The 19,832-nt window shown below is 55.1% G+C and overlaps 1 protein-coding gene across 1 annotated transcript in view; it reads right to left on the minus strand.

Moving 5' to 3' along the window:
- Nucleotides 1-19,832, minus strand: part of spef2 (sperm flagellar and cilia associated 2) — an 894,484-nt gene that overhangs the window by 431,815 nt on the left and 442,837 nt on the right. Inside the window, exons 23-24 of the mRNA XM_087994173.1 lie at nt 13,241-13,382; nt 241-378 (exon numbers count right to left, since the gene is read on the minus strand). Coding sequence (XP_087850299.1) covers nt 241-378; nt 13,241-13,382 — 280 coding nt within the window. The remainder of the gene's footprint in view (nt 1-240; nt 379-13,240; nt 13,383-19,832) is intronic.

Consider the following 19,832-nt stretch of genomic DNA (forward strand, 5'->3'; position numbering starts at 1 on the left):
GTTAAAATTGGAAATTATTTATATTGTTAACCATCTGTGCCCAGCGTTATAAGAATTCTCTCGGATTTTGCTCAGCTTTCCCTCTACTCTTTAGCTGCCAATCCTGCTCAGGTATTTTCTCAGCCTGTTCTGAAGATATTGCTGACGTGTAGGGGTCAGGGGTGAGCTGTACAGTTCCTGTCACTGCCTGGAACCAGCTCAGTATTGGAGTAGGCTGGGAGGCAGTGGGAGATTTCCTACCTGCATGAGGGTTGTGTAGATATTCAGCAGTAAACCCAGGTGATCCTCCAGCCAGCCATTACCCATAATGTTCATCCTTTCTCGCTCAGCCTCTTCCTTCCTGGTGTCAGAGATGTCCCAGAGACGCTCTCGCAGGTTCTAGACAACAAATTAATGGACTCAGTCAAGTTGAAGATCACAGGCAGAGGACTGAAGAATCCTAGAATCCCTACATTGTGGAAACAGGCCCTTCGGCCCAACAAGCTCACTCCGACCCTCCGAAGAGTAACCCACCCAGACCCATTCCCCTATCCTATTACTCCACATTTACCCATGACTATTGCACCTAGACTACACATCCCAGATCACTGTGGACAATTTAGCATGGCCAATTCACATAGCCTACACATCTTTGGACGGTGGGAGGAAACCGGAGCACCCGGAGGAAACCCACACAGACACAGGAAGAATGTGCAAACTCCACACAGACAGTCACCCGAGGCTGGAATCGAACCCGGGTCCCTGGCGCTGTGAGGCAGCAGTGCTACACTGAGCCACAGTGCCGCCCCAAACTGGAAACCCATTTCCTCTGTAACATGGATTCAGGATTCAACAAACCCCGTCACTTCGATGGGATGCAGTCAGTCACTGGGGAGAATGAGGTAGGTTCACACAGCCTCACTATACAGTCACTGCACACGTAACCCCAACTTCCTCAGTCATGGACAAACTGGGGAGGAACAGCAGAGAATACACCCAGACAGAGCTCACACTCACACTGACCCGGGAGGGAGAGGGAGCTCACACTCACACTGACCCGGGGAGTGAGCGCACACTCACACTGACCCGGGGAGGAGCTCACACTCACACTGACCCGGGAGGGAGAGGGAGCTCACACTCACACTGACCCGGGAGGGAGAGGGAGCTCACACTCACACTGACCCGGGGAGGGAGCTCACACTCACACTGACCCGGGGGGGAGAGGGAGCTCACACTCACACTGACCCGGGAGGGAGAGGGAGCTCACACTCACACTGACCCGGGGAGGGAGCTCACACTCACACTGACCCGGGAGGGAGAGGGAGCTCACACTCACACTGACCCGGGAGGGAGCTCACACTCACACTGACCCGGGGAGGGAGCTCACACTCACACTGACCCGGGAGGGAGAGGGAGCTCACACTCACACTGACCCGAGAGGGAGCTCACACTCACACTGACCCGGGGAGGGAGCTCACACTCACACTGACCCGGGAGGGAGAGGGAGCTCACACTCACACTGACCCGGGAGGGAGCTCACACTCACACTGACCCGGGGAGGGAGCTCACACTCACACTGACCCGGGAGGGAGAGGGAGCTCACACTCACACTGACCCGGGGAGGGAGCTCACACTCACACTGACCCGGGAGGGAGAGGGAGCTCACACTCACACTGACCCAGGAGGGAGCTCACACTCACACTGACCCGGGAGGGAGAGGGAGCTCACACTCACACTGACCCGGGGAGGGAGCTCACACTCACACTGACCCGGGAGGGAGAGGGAGCTCACACTCACACTGACCCGGGGAGGGAGAGGGAGCTCACACTCACACTGACCCAGGGAGGGAGAGGGAGCTCACACTCACACTGACCCGGGAGGGAGCTCACACTCACACTGACCCAGGAGGGAGAGAGAGCTCACACTCACACTGACCCGGGGAGTGAGCTCACACTCACACTGACCTGGGGAGTGAGAGGGAGCTCACACTCACACTGACCCGGGGAGGGAGCTCACACTCACACTGACCCGGGGAGGGAGCTCACACTCACACTGACCCGGGAGGGAGAGGGAGCACACACTCACACTGACCCGGGGAGGGAGCTCACACTCACACTGACCCGGGGAGGGGGAGGGAGCTCACACTCACACTGACCCGGGGAGGGAGCTCACACTCACACTGACCCGGGGAGGGGGAGGGAGCTCACACTCACACTGACCCGGGAGGGAGCTCACACTCACACTGACCCGGGGAGGGAGCTCACACTCACACTGACCCGGGGAGGGAGCTCACACTCACACTGACCCGGGAGGGAGAGGGAGCTCACACTCACACTGACCCGGGGAGGGGGAGGGAGCTCACACTCACACTGACCCAGGGAGGGAGAGGGAGCTCACACTCACACTGACCCGGGGAGGGAGCTCACACTCACACTGACCCGGGGAGGGAGCTCACACTCACACTGACCCGGGGAGGGAGCTCACACTCACACTGACCCGGGGAGGGAGAGGGAGCTCACACTCACACTGACCCGGGGAGGGAGCTCACACTCACACTGACCCGGGGAGGGAGCTCACACTCACACTGACCCGGGAGGGAGAGGGAGCACACACTCACACTGACCCGGGGAGGGAGCTCACACTCACACTGACCCGGGGAGGGGGAGGGAGCTCACACTCACACTGACCCGGGGAGGGAGCTCACACTCACACTGACCCGGGGAGGGAGCTCACACTCACACTGACCCGGGGAGGGAGCTCACACTCACACTGACCCGGGGAGGGGGAGGGAGCTCACACTCACACTGACCCGGGAGGGAGCTCACACTCACACTGACCCGGGGAGGGAGCTCACACTCACACTGACCCGGGGAGGGAGCTCACACTCACACTGACCCGGGGAGGGGGAGGGAGCTCACACTCACACTGACCCAGGGAGGGAGAGGGAGCTCACACTCACACTGACCCGGGAGGGAGCTCACACTCACACTGACCCGGGGAGGGAGCTCACACTCACACTGACCCGGGGAGGGAGCTCACACTCACACTGACCCGGGGAGGGAGAGGGAGCTCACACTCACACTGACCCGGGAGGGAGCTCACACTCACACTGACCCGGGAGGGAGAGGGAGCTCACACTCACACTGACCCGGGAGGGAGCTCACACTCACACTGACCCAGGGAGGGAGAGGGAGCTCACACTCACACTGACCCGGGAGGGAGCTCACACTCACACTGACCCGGGAGGGAGAGGGAGCTCACACTCACACTGACCCGGGAGGGAGCTCACACTCACACTGACCCGGGGAGGGAGCTCACACTCACACTGACCCGGGAGGGAGAGGGAGCTCACACTCACACTGACCCGGGAGGGAGAGGGAGCTCACACTCACACTGACCCGGGAGGGAGCTCACACTCACACTGACCCGGGGAGGGGGAGGGAGCTCACACTCACACTGACCCGGGGAATGAGCTCACACTCACACTGACCCGGGGAAGGGGTGGGTGCTCACACTCACACTGACCCAGGGAGGGGGAGGGAGCTCACACTCACACTGACCCGGGAGGGAGAGGGAGCTCACACTCACACTGACCCGGGGAGGGAGCTCACACTCACACTGACCCGGGAGGGAGCTCACACTCACACTGACCCGGGGAGGGGGAGGGAGCTCACACTCACACTGACCCGGGAGGGAGCTCACACTCACACTGACCCGGGGAGTGAGCTCACACTCACACTGACCCGGGAGGGAGAGGGAGCTCACACTCACACTGACCCGGGAGGGAGAGGGAGCTCACACTCACACTCACCCGGGGAGGGGGAGGGAGCTCACACTCACACTGACCCGGGGAGGGAGCTCACACTCACACTGACCCGGGAGGGAGAGGGAGCTCACACTCACACTGACCCGGGAGGGAGCTCACACTCACACTGACCCGGGAGGGAGCTCACACTCACACTGACCCGGGGAGGGAGCTCACACTCACACTGACCCGGGAGGGAGCTCACACTCACACTGACCCGGGAGGGAGAGGGAGCTCACACTCACACTGACCCGGGAGGGAGCTCACACTCACACTGACCCGGGGAGGGGGAGGGAGCTCACACTCACACTGACCCGGGAGGGAGAGGGAGCTCACACTCACACTGACCCGGGAGGGAGCTCACACTCACACTGACCCGGGGAGGGAGCTCACACTCACACTGACCCGGGGAGGGAGCTCACACTCACACTGACCCGGGAGGGAGCTCACACTCACACTGACCCGGGGAGGGAGCTCACACTCACACTGACCCGGGGAGGGAGCTCACACTCACACTGACCCGGGAGGGAGAGGGAGCTCACACTCACACTGACCCGGGAGGGAGCTCACACTCACACTGACCCGGGGAGGGAGCTCACACTCACACTGACCCGGGAGGGAGAGGGAGCTCACACTCACACTGACCCGGGAGGGAGCTCACACTCACACTGACCCGGGGAGGGGGAGGGAGCTCACACTCACACTGACCCGGGGAATGAGCTCACACTCACACTGACCCGGGGAAGGGGTGGGTGCTCACACTCACACTGACCCAGGGAAGGGGAGGGAGCTCACACTCACACTGACCCGGGAGGGAGAGGGAGCTCACACTCACACTGACCCGGGGAGGGAGCTCACACTCACACTGACCCGGGAGGGAGCTCACACTCACACTGACCCGGGGAGGGAGCTCACACTCACACTGACCCGGGGAGGGAGCTCACACTCACACTGACCCGGGAGGGAGAGGGAGCTCACACTCACACTGACCCGGGAGGGAGCTCACACTCACACTGACCCGGGGAGTGAGCTCACACTCACACTGACCCGGGGAGGGAGAGGGAGCTCACACTCACACTGACCCGGGGAGGGAGCTCACACTCACACTGACCCGGGAGGGAGCTCACACTCACACTGACCCGGGGAGGGAGCTCACACTCACACTGACCCGGGGAGGGAGCTCACACTCACACTGACCCGGGAGGGAGCTCACACTCACACTGACCCGGGGAGGGAGCTCACACTCACACTGACCCGGGAGGGAGAGGGAGCTCACACTCACACTGACCCGGGAGGGAGCTCACACTCACACTGACCCGGGAGGGAGCTCACACTCACACTGACCCGGGGAGGGGGAGGGAGCTCACACTCACACTGACCCGGGGAATGAGCTCACACTCACACTGACCCGGGGAAGGGGTGGGTGCTCACACTCACACTGACCCAGGGAGGGGGAGGGAGCTCACACTCACACTGACCCGGGAGGGAGAGGGAGCTCACACTCACACTGACCCGGGGAGGGAGCTCACACTCACACTGACCCGGGAGGGAGCTCACACTCACACTGACCCGGGGAGGCATGACTTAGGATGCGTGGCCTGGAAAAGTAAGCTTCAAGGCAAGGGTGTAATTGATATGTGGAGCTTGTTCAAGGAGCAACTATTGAGTGTCCTTGATAAGTATGTGCCCGTCAGGCAGGGAGGAAAGGGTCGTGCGAGGGAGCCGTGGTTTAATAAGGAATTGGAATCCCTTGTTAAATGGAAGAGGGCGGCCTATGTAAAGATGAGGCGTGAAGGTTCAATTGGGGCGATTGAGAGTTATAGGGTAGCCAGGAAGGACCTGAAGAGAGAGCTAAGAGCAGCAAGGAGGGGACATGAAAGGTCCTTAGTTGGTAGGATTAGGGAAAACCCTAAGGCTTTCTATAGGTATGTCAGGAATAAAAGAATGACTAGGGTAGGAATAGGTCCAGTCAAGGATAGTAGTGAGAAGTTGCGTGTGGAGGCTGAAGAGATTGGGGAGACACTGAATGAATACTTTTCGTCAGTATTCACTCAGGAACAGGACATTGTTGTCAATGTGAATATTGAGTCACAATTAATTAGAATGGATGGCTTTGAGGTATGTAGAGAAGAGGTGTTGGAAATCCTGGAAAAGGTGAAAATAGATGCATTTATCCTAGGATTCTCTGGGAAGCAAGGGAGGAGATTGCAGAGCCATTGGCCTTGATTTTTATGTCCTCGTTGTCTACAGGAGTAGTGCCAGAAGACTGGAGGATAGCAAATGTGGTTCCCTTGTTCAAGAAGGGGAGTAGGGATAACCCTAGTAACTATAGGCCGGTGAGTCTCACTTCTGTTGTGGGCAAAGTCTTAGAGAGAATTGTAAGGGATAGGATTTATGAACATCTGGATAGGAATAATGTGATCAAGGATAGTCAGCATGGTTTTGTGAAGGGCAGGTCGTGCCTCACAAACCTTATTGAATTCTTTGAGAAGGTGACTAAGGAGGTGGACGAGGGGAAAGCAGAAGATGTGGTGTATATGGATTTTAGTAAGGCGTTTGATAAGGTTCCCCATGGTAGACTACTGCAAAAAATACAGAGGTATGGCATTGAGGGTGAGTTGGAGGTTTGGATTAGGAATTGGCTGGCTGGAAGAAGACAGAGGGTAGTAGTTGATGGTAAAGGTTCATCTTGGAGTGCCGTTACTAGCGGTGTTCCGCAAGGATCTTTTTTGGGACCATTGCTGTTTGTCATTTTTATAAATGACGTGGAGGAGGGGCTAGAAGGTTGGGTGAACAAGTTTACGGATGATACGAAAGTCGGAGGAGTTGTTGACAGTGAGGAAGGATGTGGCAGGTTACAGCGGGATATAGATAAGTTGCAGAACTGGGCAGAAAGGTGGCAAATGGAGTTCAATGTAGCTAAGTGTGAGGTGATTCACTTTGGTAAGTGTCATAAAAAGATGGGGTACTGGGCTAATGGTCGGATACTTGGTAGTGTGGATGAGCAGAGGGATCTTGGTGTCCATGTACACAAATCTTTGAAAGTTGCCACCCAGGTAAATAGTGCGGTGAGGAAGGCATATGGCGTACTGGCTTTTATTGGTAGAGGAATTGAGTTCCGGAGTACTGAGGTCATGTTGCAGTTGTATAAGACTCTGGTGCGGCCGCATCTGGAGTATTGTGTGCAGTTTTGGTCGCCATACTATAGGAAGGATGTGGAGGCACTGGAACGGGTGCAGAGGAGGTTTACCAGGATGTTGCCTGGTATGGAAGGAAAATCGTATGAGGAAAGGCTGAGACACTTGGGGCTGTTTTCATTGGAGAAAAGAAGGTTTAGGGGTGACTTGATAGAGGTGTACAAGATGATTAGGGGTTTAGATAGGATCGACAGTGAGAATCTTTTTCCTCGTATGGAGTCAGCTATTACAAGGGGGCATAGCTTTAAATTAAGGGGGGGTAGGTATAGGACAGATGTTAGGGGTAGGTTCTTTACTCAGCGAGTCGTGAGTTCATGGAATGCCCTGCCAGTAGCAGTGGTGGACTCTCCCTCTTTATGGGCATTTAAGCGGGCATTGGATAGGCATATGGAGGATAGTGGGTTAGTGTAGGTTAGGTGGGCTTGGATCGGCGCAACATCGAGGGCCCAAGGGCCTGTACTGCGCTGTATTCTTCTATGTTCTATGACCCGGGGAGGGGGAAGGAGAGGGGGAGGGGGAGGGGGAGGGGGAGGGGGAGGGAGCTCACACTTACACTGACCCAGGGAGGGGGAGGGAACTCACACTCACACTGACCCAGGGAGGGGGAGGGGAGGGAGCTCACACTCACACTGACCCAGCGAGGGGGAGTGAGCTCACACTCACACTGACCCAGCGAGGGGGATGGGGAAGGGGAGGGTGCTCACACTCACACTGACCCAGCGAGGGGGAGTGAGCTCACACTCACACTGACCCGGGGAGGGGGAGTGAGCTCACACTCACACTGACCCAGCGAGGGGGAGTGAGCTCATACTCACACTGACCCAGCGAGGGGGAGTGAGCTCACACTCACACTGACCTGGGGAGGGGGAGGGGAGTGAGCTCACACTCACACTGACCCAGCGAGGGGGAGTGAGCTCACACTCACACTGACCCAGCGAGGGGGAGTGAGCTCATACTCACACTGACCCAGCGAGGGAGAGTGAGCTCACACTCACACTGACCCAGCGAGGGGGAGTGAGCTCACACTCACACTGACCCAGCGAGGGGGAGTGAGCTCACACTCACACTGACCCAGCGAGGGGGAGTGAACTCACACTCACACTGACCCAGCGAGGGGGAGTGAGCTCACACTCACACTGACCCAGCGAGGGGGAGTGAGCTCACACTCACACTGACCCAGCGAGGGGGAGTGAGCTCATACTCACACTGACCCAGCGAGGGGGAGTGAGCTCACACTCACACTGACCCAGCGAGGGGGAGTGAGCTCACACTCACACTGACCCAGCGAGGGGGAGTGAGCTCACACTCACACTGACCTGGGGAGGGGGAGGGGAGTGAGCTCACACTCACACTGACCCAGCGAGGGGGAGTGAGCTCACACTCACACTGACCCAGCGAGGGGGAGTGAGCTCACACTCACACTGACCCGGGGAGGAGGAGGGGAGTGAGCTCACACTCACACTGACCCGGGGAGGAGGAGGGGAGTGAGCTCACACTCACACTGACCCAGGGAGCCTAGCCCTTCACACAAACAGGAACCTGCTGTCTCTGAACTGCTGTTCGCACATTTTTGATAGCCTCATTTATTTACTAAGAAGATGTAGATGTTAACGTTTGAACTTATTTCCTTATTTTTCTATATCTGTAACTAAGATTTTGTACCTAAGTTAGATTTTAATCTAAGATGGCACTGTGAGTGGTGACACTGTACCTTATCACTGGACTCCTGTACCTCACACTTCAGCACACATGACAATAAAACCAAAATCTAAATCCCATCATTCCATTAGCTGTGAACAGCCTCCCACTATCAACTTTTGAAACTTCCTGTCTAATACCATCAAAATTGGCACCCTAATTTAGAACTTTAATTTTTGGACAAGGCCTATCCATAACCGTTTTAAAACTATAATCACTGGCCCCAAAGTGTTCCTCTTAACATTCCAGTCACTTGCTTTGGCTTATTTTTGAAGAAGTCAAGTTTTAGCCCTTTTAGATTAGATTCTCCACATTGTGGAAACACGCCCTTCGGTCCAACAAGTCTACACCGACCCTCCAAGAGTAACCCACCCTGATCCATTCCCCTCTGACTAATGCCCCTAACACTACGGGCAATTTAGCATGGTCAATTCACCTGACCTGCACATCTTTGGACTGTGGGAGGAAACCGGAGCACCCGGAGGAAACCCACGCAGACACAGGGAGAACGTGCAAACTCCACACAGTCACCTGAGGCGGGAATCGAACCTGGGACCCTGGTGCTGTGAGGCAGCTATGCTAACCACTGTGCCACCATACCACTGTTTCTAGTAGGACTATCTATATTTTGTTGTACACATTTAACAATTTCCTTTCATTCAAGATCTTAACACTCCAGCAGTCCCAGTCTATATTTGGAAAGTTAAAACCATATCATTCTCACATATATCTGAGATTTATCTACATGCAGTAGTCCCCTCGTATCCCGGGGATATGTTCGAAGACCTACTGCAGAAACCCAAAACCACAGATAGGAATGAACCCTAAAAATGTAAATGGAAACATTGCCGTCCCAGCAGCACCGGGTCCCTGGTTCTGGAAGGTTCCCTGTAATATGTTCAGACCACAGTAAACTGCAGGTAACTGAAACCGTGGAAACCAGGGCTTCCCATACAGTGGTCAGCCTGTATTTACTCCTCTGTTTCTCACTGAATAACTAGGAGGGGGTGGGCTCAGTGTACAATCCCATCAAAGTGATCACCCCTTCTTATTTCTCAGTTCCACCCATTTAGCTTCACTGGACAATCCGCAGTAATATATTCTCGAAGTAATTTTGTCCCTAATCAGGAATGCCATTCCCCCTCCTACCTTATTCCCCCTTCAATCCTTCCTATAACATCGAAACCCCAGAACATTGAGCTGCCATCCTGTCCCTCCCTCAGCCATATTTCTGTAATAGCTATGATATCCCAATCCAGGGGAAGAGAAGGAACTCATAGAAACTACAGGAGGGGTGTGGTGAGGGGGAGACACGGACAGTGATGCGGTCTCACACAGAGGGATGGGGTGTGGTGGTCTCATAAGGAACCCTCACAAGTGGAATCTCATCCTGAGCTCCTCACAGGGTCAGCACGGTGAGCTGGGCTCCTCACAGGGTCAGCACAGTGAGCTGGGCTCCTCACAGGGTCAGCACGGTGAGCTGTGCTCCTCACAGGGTCAGCACAGTGAGCTGAGCTCCTCACAGGGTCAGCACGGTGAGCTGGGCTCCTCACAGGGTCAGCACAGTGAGCTGAGCTCCTCACAGGGCCAGCACGGTGAGCTGGGCTCCTCACAGGGTCAGCACGGTGAGCTGGGCTCCTCACAGGGTCAGCACGGTGAGCTGGGCTCCTCACAGGGTCAGCACAGTGAGCTGAGCTCCTCACAGGGCCAGCACGGTGAGCTGGGCTCCTCACAGGGTCAGCACGGTGAGCTGGGCTCCCGACAGGGTCAGCACGGTGAGCTGGGCTCCTCACAGGGTCAGCACGGTGAGCTGAGCTCCTCACAGGGTCAGCACGGTGAGCTGGGCTCCTCACAGGGTCAGCACAGTGAGCTGAGCTCCTCACAGGGCCAGCACGGTGAGCTGGGCTCCTCACAGGGTCAGCACGGTGAGCTGCGCTCCTCACAGGGTCAGTACGGTGAGCTGAGCTCCTCACAGGGTCAGCATGGTGAGCTGGGCTCCTCACAGGGTCAGCACAGTGAGCTGAGCTCCTCACAGGGCCAGCACGGTGAGCTGGGCTCCTCACAGGGTCAGCACGGTGAGCTGGGCTCCCGACAGGGTCAGCACGGTGAGCTGTGCTCCTCACAGGGTCAGCACAGTGAGCTGAGCTCCTCACAGGGCCAGCACGGTGAGCTGGGCTCCTCACAGGGTCAGCACAGTGAGCTGAGCTCCTCACAGGGTCAGCACAGTGAGCTGAGCTCCTCACAGGGCCAGCACGGTGAGCTGTGCTCCTCACAGGGTCAGTACGGTGAGCTGAGCTCCTCACAGGGTCAGTACGGTGAGCTGAGCTCCTCACAGGGTCAGTACGGTGAGCTGAGCTCCCGGGAGGGTCAGCACGGTGAGCTGGGCTCCTCACAGGGTCAGCACGGTGAGCTGAGCTCCTCACAGGGTCAGTACGGTGAGCTGCGCTCCCAGGAGGGTCAGCACGGTGAGCTGGGCTCCTCACAGGGTCAGTACGGTGAGCTGAGCTCCTCACAGGGTCAGTACGGTGAGCTGAGCTCCCGGGAGGGTCAGCACGGTGAGCTGGGCACCTCACAGGGTCAGCACGGTGAGCTGGGCACCTCACAGGGTCAGTACGGTGAGCTGGGCACCTCACAGGGTCAGCACGGTGAGCTGTGCTCCTCACAGGGTCAGCACGGTGAGCTGGGCTCCTCACAGGGTCAGCACGGTGAGCTGGGCTCCTCACAGGGTCAGTACGGTGAGCTGGGCTCCTCACAGGGTCAGCACGGTGAGCTGAGCTCTTCACAGGGTCAGTACGGTGAGCGGAGCTCCTCACAGGGTCAGTACTGTGAGCTGTGCTCCCAGGAGGGTCAGCATGGTGAGCTGGGCTCCTCACAGGGTTAGCACGGTGAGCTGTGCTCCTCACAGGGTCAGTACGGTGAGCTGAGATCCTCACAGGGTCAGCACGGTGAGCTGAGCTCCTCACAGGGTCAGTACTGTGAGCTGTGCTCCCAGGAGGGTCAGCATGGTGAGCTGGGCTCCTCACAGGGTTAGCACGGTGAGCTGTGCTCCTTACAGGGTCAGTACGGTGAGCTGAGATCCTCACAGGGTCAGCACGGTGAGCTTTGCTCCTCACAGGGTCAGTACGGTGAGCTGAGCTCCTCACAGGGTCAGTACGGTGAGCTGAGCTCCTCACAGAGTCAGCACGGTGAGCTAGGCTCCTCACAGGGTCAGCACGGTTAGCTGGGCTCCCGACAGGGTCAGCACGGTGAGCTGGGCTCCTCACAGGGTCAGCACGGTGAGCTGAGCTCCTCACAGGGTCAGCACGGTGAGCTGGGCTCCTCACAGGGTCAGCACAGTGAGCTGAGCTCCTCACAAGGTCAGCACGGTGAGCTGGGCTCCTCACAGGGTCAGCACGGTGAGCTGAGCTCCTCACAGGGTCAGTACGGTGAGCTGAGCTCCCAGGAGGGTCAGCACGGTGAGCTGAGCTCCCAGGAGGGTCAGCACGGTGAGCTGGGCTCCTCACAGGGTCAGTACGGTGAGCTGAGCTCCCAGGAGGGTCAGCACAGTGAGCTGAGCTCCCAGGAGGGTCAGCACGGTGAGCTGAGCTCCCAGGAGGGTCAGCACGGTGAGCTGGGCTCCTCACAGGGTCAGTACGGTGAGCTGAGCTCCCAGGAGGGTCAGCACGGTGAGCTGGGCTCCTCACAGGGTCAGTACGGTGAGCTGAGCTCCCAGGAGGGTCAGCACGGTGAGCTGGGCTCCTCACAGGGTCAGTACGGTGAGCTGAGCTCCTCACAGGGTCAGCACGGTGAGCTGGGCTCCTCACAGGGTCAGCACAGTGAGCTGAGCTCCTCACAGGGCCAGCACGGTGAGCTGGGCTCCTCACAGGGTCAGCACGGTGAGCTGGGCTCCCGACAGGGTCAGCACGGTGAGCTGTGCTCCTCACAGGGTCAGCACAGTGAGCTGAGCTCCTCACAGGGCCAGCACGGTGAGCTGGGCTCCTCACAGGGTCAGCACAGTGAGCTGAGCTCCTCACAGGGTCAGCACAGTGAGCTGAGCTCCTCACAGGGCCAGCACGGTGAGCTGTGCTCCTCACAGGGTCAGTACGGTGAGCTGAGCTCCTCACAGGGTCAGCACGGTGAGCTGAGCTCCCAGGAGGGTCAGCACGGTGAGCTGGGCTCCTCACAGGGTCAGTACGGTGAGCTGAGCTCCCAGGAGGGTCAGCACGGTGAGCTGAGCTCCCAGGAGGGTCAGCACGGTGAGCTGAGCTCCCAGGAGGGTCAGCACGGTGAGCTGAGCTCCCAGGAGGGTCAGCACGGTGAGCTGTGCTCCCAGGAGGGTCAGCACGGTGAGCTGAGCTCCCAGGAGGGTCAGCACGGTGAGCTGAGCTCCCAGGAGGGTCAGTACGGTGAACTGAGCTCCCAGGAGGGTCAGTACGGTGAGCTGAGCTCCCAGGAGGGTCAGCACGGTGAGCTGAGCTCCCAGGAGGGTCAGCACGGTGAGCTGAGCTCCCAGGAGGGTCAGCACGGTGAGCTGAGCTCCCAGGAGGGTCAGCACGGTGAGCTGAGCTGAGCTTTCACTTACATAGAGCCGCAGGAACAGTTCTGCCTTCACATCGTCATCGTGTCGGAGATCCTCAGGAATGGAATTATAATCATTCTGCCACTGTGTGACAAACTCCTGCTTATGGTCAGGACGAGACTCCAAATACTCCTGAAAATCTACCCTGCACAGAAATGAAACATAGCCATCATCAACTCACTGTCCAGCAAAGCAGAGTGTCCCTCAGCGCAGTGACACTGGCTCCCAGCTGCTCAACTGGGATACACACAACACTTCAAAGGGATATTCACTTCTGCCTACTCCCCCAACCTTCACAAAGCAGTTGTGTGAAGTGGGTATCACTAGCTAGACCAGCATTGTCACCCATCCTGAACTGTCCTTGAGAAGTTTGTTAGAATAGAGAACATAAAACGGTGGGGTCTGATCCGGTCCAGTCCGGTCCAGTCATGTCTGTGCTGCCAATAAAGCCATACCAAACTAACCACAACTGATTAGATACGGTTTACATCTCTCAGTTCCCTGCTCATTCCTGGGTGTTGCTTGGCTGGACGGTTGAGGATGTTGCTTGAATATTTGTCTTTATTAATTGAAACTTGGAGTTTAAGAGCAGGAAGGTTTTGCTAAACAGTACAAAACATTGGTTAGGCTAATAGAGTTTAAAGTTTTTGTAAAGATCCGTTCTTGAGTCCACATTATAGGAGGGATGTGATTGCACTGGAGAAAGTGCAGAGGAGATTGACCAGGATATTACCTGGACTGGGGGAGTTTTAGTTATGAAGAGAGTTTGGACAGACTGAGGTTGTTTCCCTGAGACAAGATTAGAGTGTTGCTGGAAAAGCACAGCAGGTCAGGCAGCATCCGAGGGGCAGGAAAATCAACGCTCTCGGCAGGAGCCCTTCATCAACAATGATTCCTGATGAAGGGCTCCTGCCCAAAACATTGATTTTCCTGCCCCTCCGATGCTGCCTGACCTGCTGTGCTTTTCCAGCAACACTGTAATCTTGTATCTGATCTCCAGCATCTGCAGTCCTCACTGTCGCCTAGTTGTTTCCCTGAGAGCAGGGGACTCTGTGGGGGGATGTGATTGAGATGTAAAATTATATAGAGCATAGGTAAAGTAGAGAGGAAGAAACATTTCCCCTTGGTGCAGGGATCGATGATGGGATGGGGTGGGATGGAAGGGCAGGGGAGGGGATGGGAGGGGAGGGGAGGGGATGTGATGGGGTGGGATGGGAGGGCAGGGGAGGGGAGAGGAGGGGAGGGGAGGGGATGTGATGGGGTGGGATGGGAGGGCAGGGAAGGAGATGGGAGGGGAGGGGAGGGGATGTGATGGGGTGGGATGGGAGGGCAGGGGAGGGGAGAGGAGGGGAGGGGATGTGATGGGGTGGGATGGGAGGGCAGGGAAGGGGAGAGGAGGGGAGGGGATGTGATGGGGTGGGATGGGAGGTGATTGGAGGGGATGGGAGGGGATTGGAGGGGATTGGAGGGGTGTAGATTTAAGGTAAGGGGCAGAGGTGTCCAAAATAGGATTACAATAATTAGTTAGCTGTTTTTGATGGGCACAGACTCAATGGGCTGAATGGCCTTTTTCATTGTTGCAGAACATGAAATATAGAACTAGAACAGTCTAGTACAGGAACAGGCCCTTCGGCCCACCGTGTCTGTGCTGACCATGAGGTCATTCCAAACTAATCCCATCAGCCTGCACATGTCCATATCCCTCTGGTTCACTGCCTGCTCATGTGTCTGTCCAAATGTCTCTTAAACGTTGCTGTTGTATCTACCACCTCCCCTGGCAGTGTGTCCCAGGTACCTCCCCTGGCAGTGTGTCCCAGGAACCCACCACCCTCTGTGTAAACACCTTTCCCCCTCTCCCCTTAAACTGATGCCCCCCCAGTATGTGACATTCCCACCCTGGGAAGCAGACTCTGACCAGCCACCCCATCCATCCCTCTCCGAATTGTAAACACCTCGATCAGGTTCCCCCCCTCAGCCTCCGATGCTCGAGCGAAAACAGCCCAAGTTTATCCGACCTCCTCTTCAGGCTAATGCCCTCCAATCCAGGCAACATCCTGGTAAACCCCTTCTGCACCCTCTCCAAAAGCTCCACATCCATCCTATAGTGCAGCAACCAAAACTCACACAATCCTCTAAATGTGGCCTAACTAAGGTCTGATATATAGAACATAGAACATAGAAGAATACAGCGCAGTACAGGCCCTTCGGCCCTCGATGTTGCGCCGATCCAAGCCCACCTAACCTACACTAACCCACTATCCTCCATATGCCTATCCAATGCCCGCTTAAATGCCCATAATGAGGGAGAGTCCACCACTGCTACTGGCAGGGCATACCATGAACTCACGACTCGCTGAGTGAAGAACCTACCCCTAACATCAGTCCTATATCTACCCCCCCTTAATTTAAAGCTATGCCCCCTTGTAATACCCGACTCCATACGCGGGAAAAGGTTCATACTGTCAACCCTATCTAACCCCCTAATCATCTTGTACACCTCAATCAAGTCACCCCCTAAACCTTCTTTTCTCTAATGAAAACAGCAAAGCTACAACAAGAGTTGCCAACTTTTATACTCAATGCCCAGACCAATGCAGGCAAGTATGCCTTCTTTACCACTTGTGTTCCACTATCAGGGAGCTATGGACTTTCACCCCAACATCCCTCCTGTATATCAATGTACCTGAGAGTTTTGCCAATTACTATATACTTTCCTCTTACATTTGACCTTCCAAAATAGAGTCTTAGAGTCATACAGCACAGAAACGCTTTGGTCTAACACGCCAACTAGACATCCCAATCTGACCTGACATGACATCCTATACAATAAACCCATCACCTCACACATGCCACAATTAACTCCATCTGCCATTTATCTGCCCAACTTTCCAAATGATCATATCTTGCTGTATCCTTTGACAACATTCCTTATTGTCCACAACTCCTCCAATTTTTGTGTTGTCTGCAAACTCACTAATCAGAGCACCAGCATTTTCATCCAGATCATTTATATAAATGACAAACATTTTAGATCCCGGTATTGATCCATACAGAACACTGTTGATTACAGATTCCCAGTCAGAAACAGGCTCCTCCACAACTTATCCCCTGGTTTCTCCAGCCAAGCCAATTTTGTATTCAAGTTTTCAACTCAGCATGGATCTTGTGAGAGACAATCTTCTGGCACAGTCTACCATGAGGCACCTTGTCAAATGGTTTAATGAAGTCAAGCAGACAATATCCATAGCCTTACCCTCACCAACCATCTTCATCACTTCCTCAAAAAATCTCAGTCAAGTTTGTGAGACATGATTTCCCACGCACAAAGCCATGTTGACTATCCCGAGTCAGTCGTTGCCTTTCCAAATACATGTACATCCTGTCCCTCAGGATTCCCTCCAACAACTTGCCCATCACCGAGGTCAGGCTCACCGGTCTATAGTTCCCTGGCTTGTCTTTACCGCCCTTCTGAAACAGTGGCACCACGTTTGCCAACCTCCAGTCTTCCGGCACCTCACCCGTGACTATCAATGATACAAGTATCTCAGTAAGAGGCCCAGCAATCACTTCTCTAGATTCCCAAAGAATTCTCGGGTACACCTGATCAGGTCCTGGGGATTTATCCACCTTTCACCGTTTCAAGACATCCAGCACTTCTTCTTCTGTAATCTGGACATTTTGCAAGATGTCACCATCTATTTCCCTACAGTCTATATCTTCCATATCCTTTTCCACAGTAAACACTGATGCAAAATATTCATTTAGTATCTCCCCCATTTTCTGTGGCTCCACACAAAGGCCACCTTGCTGATCTTTGAGGGGTCCTATTCTCTCCCTAGTTACCCTTTTGTCCTGAATGTATTTGTAAAAACCCTTTGGATTCTCCTTAATTCTATTTGCCAAAACTATCTCATGTCCCCGTTTTGCCCTCCTGATTTCCCTCTTAATTATACTCCTACTGCCTTTATACTCTTCTTAGGATTCACTCGATCTATCAAAAAGTAGAGGAGTCCTCATAGGGCCATGCTGGTCCTGAACTCTGGTCAACTGGCCTTTAAAAGACTCGCACGTCAGATGTGCATTTACCCTCAAACAGCCACCCTCAATCTAATTTCTCCTGTCCTTATCTAATACTGTTGTAATTAGCCTTCACCTGAGGATTAATCTTATTGTTATCCATAACTATCTTAAAACTTATGAAATTACGATCACTGTTTCCAAAATGCTCGCCCACTGAAACTTCAATCATCTGACCAGGCCCATTCCCAATACGAGGCCAAGTACAGCCCCTTTCCGAGTTGGTCTGTTGACATATTGTTTCAAGAAGCCCTCCTGCCCCATCCAATGTCATTGACATTGGGCAATTAGTAATGGGCAATAAATGCCCCAGTCAAGAGATGCCCTCATCCCTGAGCATGTGAAGCTGCAGGCACCAAGGAAGTCCCAGTCAATATGGGGGAAGTTAACAACCCTAATATTTTGATATCTTTCCATACTTGCATACCTGTCCCTCTCTCTCCCACTGGCTATTGGGAGGCCTACAATATAACTCCATCATTGTGACTGCACCTTCCTTATTCCTGAGTTGTACCCATAAGGCCTCACTAGATGAGCCCTCCGAGATTTCCTCTCTTAGTGCAGCTGTGACATTCTCCTTCATCAGTAATGATACTCCCCCCACCCCTTTAACATCCCTCTGTATCTTGTCTGAAACATCTAAACCCTGGAACTTTGAGCTGCCAGTCCCTCTCTCAACTGTGTTTCTGTAACGGCTACAACGCTGTAGTTCCATGCATAATCCAGGCTCAAAACACATCAGTCATACCTGAAGAACATTCCTGCCCTAAAATAAATACACTTCAGACTTCCAGTTCCACCATGTTCATTAACTGCACCTTCATGTGCTCGTGGGTTTTGGTCATTGTAAAAATGGCAACTGGTTCATATACAGCGTTGGAAAACAGAGTCATTGCAGATATGAAGTCCCACCTTCACATTGAGAATACCCTCCATCGTGTAGTGTGGCACCATCACCGTGCTAAATGGGACAGACTTCAAACAGATCTAACAACTCAAGACTGGGCATCCCTGAGGCGCTGTGGGCCAACAGCAGCAGAACTGTCCTCCAGCACAATCTGTAACCTCATGGCCCGGCATATCCCCCACTCACCCATTACCATCAAGCCAGGGGATCAACCCTGGTTCAGTGGAGAGTGCAGGAGGGTATGCCAGGACCAGCACCGGGCATTCCCACACATGAAGTGTCAGCCTGGTGAAGCTACCAAACAGGACTACTTGCATGCCAAATGGCATAAACAGTAAGTGATAGACAGAGCTAAGCGATCCCACAACCAACGGATCAGATCTACGCTCTGCAGTCCTGCCACATCCAGCCTTGAATGTTGGTGGGCAATTAAACAAGGAGAAAGTGAGGGCTGCAGATGCTGGAGATCAGAGCTGAAAATGTGTTGCTGGAAAAGCGCAGCAGGTCAGGCAGCATCCAAGGAGAAGGAGAATCGATGTTTCGGGCATGAGCCCTTCTTCAGGAATGAGGAAAGTGTGTCCAGCAGGCTAAGATAAAAGGTAGGGAGAAGGGACTTGGGGGAGGGGCGTTGGAAATGCGATAGGTGGAGGGAGGTTAAGGTGAGGGTGATAGGCCGGAGTGGGGGTGGGGGCAGAGAGGTCAGGAAGATGATTGCAGGTTAGGAAGGCGGTGCTGAGTTTGAGGGATTTGACTGAGACAAGGTGGGGGGAGGGGAAATGAGGAAGCTGGAGAAATCTGAGTTCATCCCTTGTGGTTGGAGGGTTCCTAGGCGGAAGATGAGGCGCTCTTCCTCCAGCCGTCGTGTTGCTATGGTCTGGCGATGGAGGAGTCCAAGGACCTGCATGTCCTTGGTGGACTGGGAGGGGGAGTTGAAGTGTTGAGCCACAGGTTGGTTGGGTTGGTTGGTCCGGGTGTCCCAGAGGTGTTCTCTGAAACATTCCGCAAGTAGGCGGCCTGTCTCCCCAATATAGAGGAGGCCACATCGGGTGCAGTGGATGCAGTAGATAATGTGTGTGGAGGTGCAGGTGAATCTGTGGTGGATATGGAAGGATCCCTTGGGGCCTTGGAGGGAAGTAGTGGGGGAGGTGTGGGCGCAAGTTTTGCATTTCTTGCGGTTGCAGGGGAAGGTGCCGGGAGTGGAGGTTGGGTTGGTGGGGGGTGTGGACCTGACGAGGGAGTCACGGAGGGAGTGTCTTTTCGGAATGCTGATAGGGGAGGGGAGGGAAATATATCCTTGGTGGTGGGGTCCGTTTGGAGGTGGCGGAAATGACGACGGATGATACGCTGTACATGGAGATTGGTGGGGTGGTAGGTGAGGACCAGTGGGGTTCTGTCCTGGTGGCGATTGGAGGGGCGGGGTTCAAGGGCGGAGGAGTGGGAAGTGGAGGAGATGCGGTGGAGGGCACCGTCGACCACGTCTGGGGGGGAAATTGCGGTCTTTGAAGGAGGAGGCCATCTGGGTTGTACGGTTTTCGAACTGGTCCTCCTGGGAGCAGATGCGGCGGAGACGAAGGAATTGGGAAGATGGGATGGCGTTTTTACAGGGGGCAG

Source organism: Chiloscyllium plagiosum, unplaced genomic scaffold (assembly GCF_037043375.1).
Source record: "Chiloscyllium plagiosum isolate Xiang-an unplaced genomic scaffold, Cpla_swu_hap1 HiC_scaffold_2, whole genome shotgun sequence".
Taxonomy (NCBI): Eukaryota; Metazoa; Chordata; class Chondrichthyes; order Orectolobiformes; family Hemiscylliidae; genus Chiloscyllium; species Chiloscyllium plagiosum.